The sequence below is a fragment of the Sinocyclocheilus anshuiensis genome, unplaced genomic scaffold, assembly GCF_001515605.1.
Source record: "Sinocyclocheilus anshuiensis isolate Anshui unplaced genomic scaffold, SAMN03320099.WGS_v1.1 scaffold637, whole genome shotgun sequence".
NCBI lineage: Eukaryota > Metazoa > Chordata > Actinopteri > Cypriniformes > Cyprinidae > Sinocyclocheilus > Sinocyclocheilus anshuiensis.
In genome coordinates this window covers 2,618,606-2,621,925 of record NW_015539816.1, presented here as the reverse complement: position 1 = coordinate 2,621,925, position 3,320 = coordinate 2,618,606, and the positions used below count along the sequence as shown (strand labels likewise).

General features: G+C 38.7%; 1 protein-coding gene across 2 annotated transcripts in view; it reads left to right on the top strand.

The window, feature by feature from the left end:
- LOC107683964 (jagged canonical Notch ligand 2) overlaps window positions 1-3,320 on the top strand; it is a 58,757-nt gene that overhangs the window by 21,914 nt on the left and 33,523 nt on the right. For both annotated transcript variants that reach the window (XM_016480072.1, XM_016480071.1), the window contains exon 3: window positions 979-1,033. In XM_016480072.1, the coding sequence (XP_016335558.1) occupies window positions 979-1,033 (55 nt within the window). The remainder of the gene's footprint in view (window positions 1-978; window positions 1,034-3,320) is intronic.

Here is a 3,320-nt window from a genome sequence, read left to right as displayed (position 1 = left end):
AAACGCATCTATTCGCTACAGGAAGCCTTTGTTCACCCCCCGGAGCCGTGTGAGACACTTTTTTTTTTTTATGGAAAGGTGCTTTTTAGTTCACGTCTTTTGAACCGAAGCACTGCAACACCTGCCGAGTACAACGATAGAGCTTGAAAGATCAAAGACAATTTTTAATATAACTCCGACTGGATTCGTCTGAAAGAAGAAAGTCATATACACTTAGGATGCATCGGGGGTGAGTAAAAAACAGCCTAATTTTCATTTTTGGGTGAACTAACCCTTTAAGTGCTAAAAGTGGTGTCATGTACCTGTCTAGTGTCAGGAGTGAGAAGATGCTGTGAATAAACTTGTCTCTAAAGGAAACACATCAATTAAATTTTTCTTTTCCTCATTTGAAGATGTCCTGCTTCAGTGGCCTGTTTTTTGATTCCATGAAAGTTGATAATTTGATCTGTTCAGGTAGGGATTATGGGCAACATTTTAGATGGACTCTCAGATATCAGATGAGCGTCGAGAATGTTTCCAGATTTAGTTTGAACATTCAAGGTGTGGCTGAAAATCTCTCCCTACCTCCCTCCATCTCGTGTGTAACGTAACTCAACTCTTATAAATGCTGCCCTCTGTCATGAGAGAGGACTGTAATGGAGCTTTAGCATCCATGTCATTTCATTAGTGCTGTTTGCTAAGACAAACATCACTTTTTCTGTTGCTCATACTTGAGGTTAGGGATTTGAATAAACCTCTTATGCTCTGTATTTACATTTAACATTTAGCAGACGCTTTGATGATAAAACAGGTGATTTATATTTGGAAGATGTACCTGACCCATATCTATGGATCAGAATATCTTGAGGGTGGGAGCTTTTGACCCGGATAGTTTAGCATTAAAATATATATAAAAATCTGTTTGTTTCTTGTTGTGCTTTCTTCAATAGCATTTTAATATTTCATCTCATAATGATATTCTGTCTCTTTCTCCCTCAGCGATCCTACACACTCATCCTGGAAGCCTGGGACTGGGATAACTCCACTCAGAACAGTGAGTATTCCTCTTTAACCGCTATATGATTTACTGCTGCAGGCTGCTGTAGCCTTTCTGGGTTGGGTTTGATGCTCATAATGGCTGTTGAGCGTTGTTAATCTTTAGTTTTGTGCTTTAGAGAGTGACTTCGTATGTGGAGATACTTGAGGATGAGATAAAAGCGTTAAAGCTGCCCTGCTGATGTGCTGTAATTTTAGAGCGGGGGAATTCGTTGGGGCGTGTCAGGGTTTTATTGGGCACACATGGGGTTATTTAAGGATTTTGTTGTGGGCATTAAATGTAAAAGTTGTCAGTTTTCATGTAGGTACTGATATAGAGGGTTGGACGTATGCATTGAGTTTGATATTTCTAACCGCACTAAGCAGGGGCTCATCATTTTTGACAGAATTATTGAGATGATATGTTGCTTACCCAAGAATCGTTACCTGAGCTTCCAAAGCATTCCAGAGCTGTGAACCTCACACAAATGTGTGGTTTAAGGCTCAAACGAGCACAATCTTGTGTCTTCCACACCTGCTTCAGTAGTGCACACAAGTCCACCAAGATTTCTCAATAAACCTGAACATCTGAAGGCCTTTATGGATTGTAGCTGCTGGGTGAAATGTCCCGAGGATCTTGAATATTGAGTCATACACATAAATTACAGATGAGTTATTGCCACATAGTCAGCAAGCATGATAATGTTCGATTGTTTGGATTACTGTGGTTTGTAAGACAGATATGTTGATCAGAGTCATAAGAAAGCAGAGCTGCAATTATTTTTAGTTCCTTCAGGCCCAAATCTGTTAAAGGCAGAGTAAGTGATTTCTGGTAGCCAATGTTGATACACCATAGATATATATATACTCGGACTGAACGCTCTCTCCCCCACATCATGAGTAGACACGCCCCTTACTGCTGATTGGCTACAAGTTTGTTTTGCTATTCAGCCCGAATCAGTTTTCTAAAGTGTTTTTGAAAAATCACTCACTCTGCCTTTAAATGCATTCATTTTTTTCCATACTTGAGTGAAAATCTCAACTGAATATGAGATCTTAAGCTGCAATCCCCTAACCCTGGTTCTTGGGGGGCTTCCATCATGTAAGGATCTTGGGGAAACAACACTGGCACCATAATTCCACAGCTGTATCCTGTTTTCTCCCGCCGCCTTTGTCTGGCTTGAGGAATTGTCGGGAGGAAAGGGTCAGGTGGAGGAATTCAACGTGTGCAAAAGAAAGGTGAACGCTGGTAAAACTGGAGATACAGAGGGGGAGCCTGGCTTTGATCTGCGGATGTGATCTGTAGAATCACTGTACTCTATATCCCAGCATCTGTAAAACACTCTCTCTCTGCTTGAAATCATTACGTCCTGTTTTTCGTTTTCATCTTTGCATGCACTTCAGCCCTAAACAGTGGTCCAGAGGATGCTTGTTTGACTCACTGCAGTGAGTCAAGCATCTTGTAGGCCTCTTCTCCATGGAGTTTGATCGTTAGGAGTACATTGAGCGTGACTTTAGAGAAACGCAATGCAGGTGTCTGGTTTTGTTTAATAAGCGTTTGAACTATATACCGACCACCAGACTGACTAAATTTGTTTTTGTGTGTGTGTGTGTGTGTGTGTGTGTGTGTGTGTGTGTGTGTGTGTGTGTTTTGTTTGGTTTGTTTTTTGGTTGCACTTTATTTTGTTGACAATAAGTAACTTTGCACCTACATGTCAACTAGGGCTGGGCGATATAGCTAAAAAATGTATCAACGATATGATGTTTGATATCGTTCGGTATCGATAATTATTGACATTTTTTATAACCTTTTTTAAAAACAAAAAGCAATAGAATTTTTTTTTTTTTTAACCACTGTATTTATAATTAACACAATTTATTGAGACAAACAACAAATATTTTTTGTTTTAACAATCAAACACAATAAAAATTAAACAAATATCTCATTTCTAATGTTTTATATGCAGATTAAATAGGTCTTTATTGTATAGGTCTAATTGTCTCCCGAGGCCACAGGAGGGCGCATTGAGCAAAATAATGCAGCGCATTTAAATTGTCAACGCAAGGAAGTAACTCTATAAAAACGTGCATTGTTTAAATTAACTCATAAAAATCAAATATAATTTCGTAAATTTCATAAACAATTATGAACAAAACAGCATCATGTATTTATGCATTGCTTAATCCAAAGAGCCGAAGCGCCATTCACACAGATTGCATTTAAAAACATATGAGACGCAGTGAAAAGGAATAAACTTCCACAAATTCGTGACGTGTTTTCTAAAAGTTTAAACTGTTTTAACTTT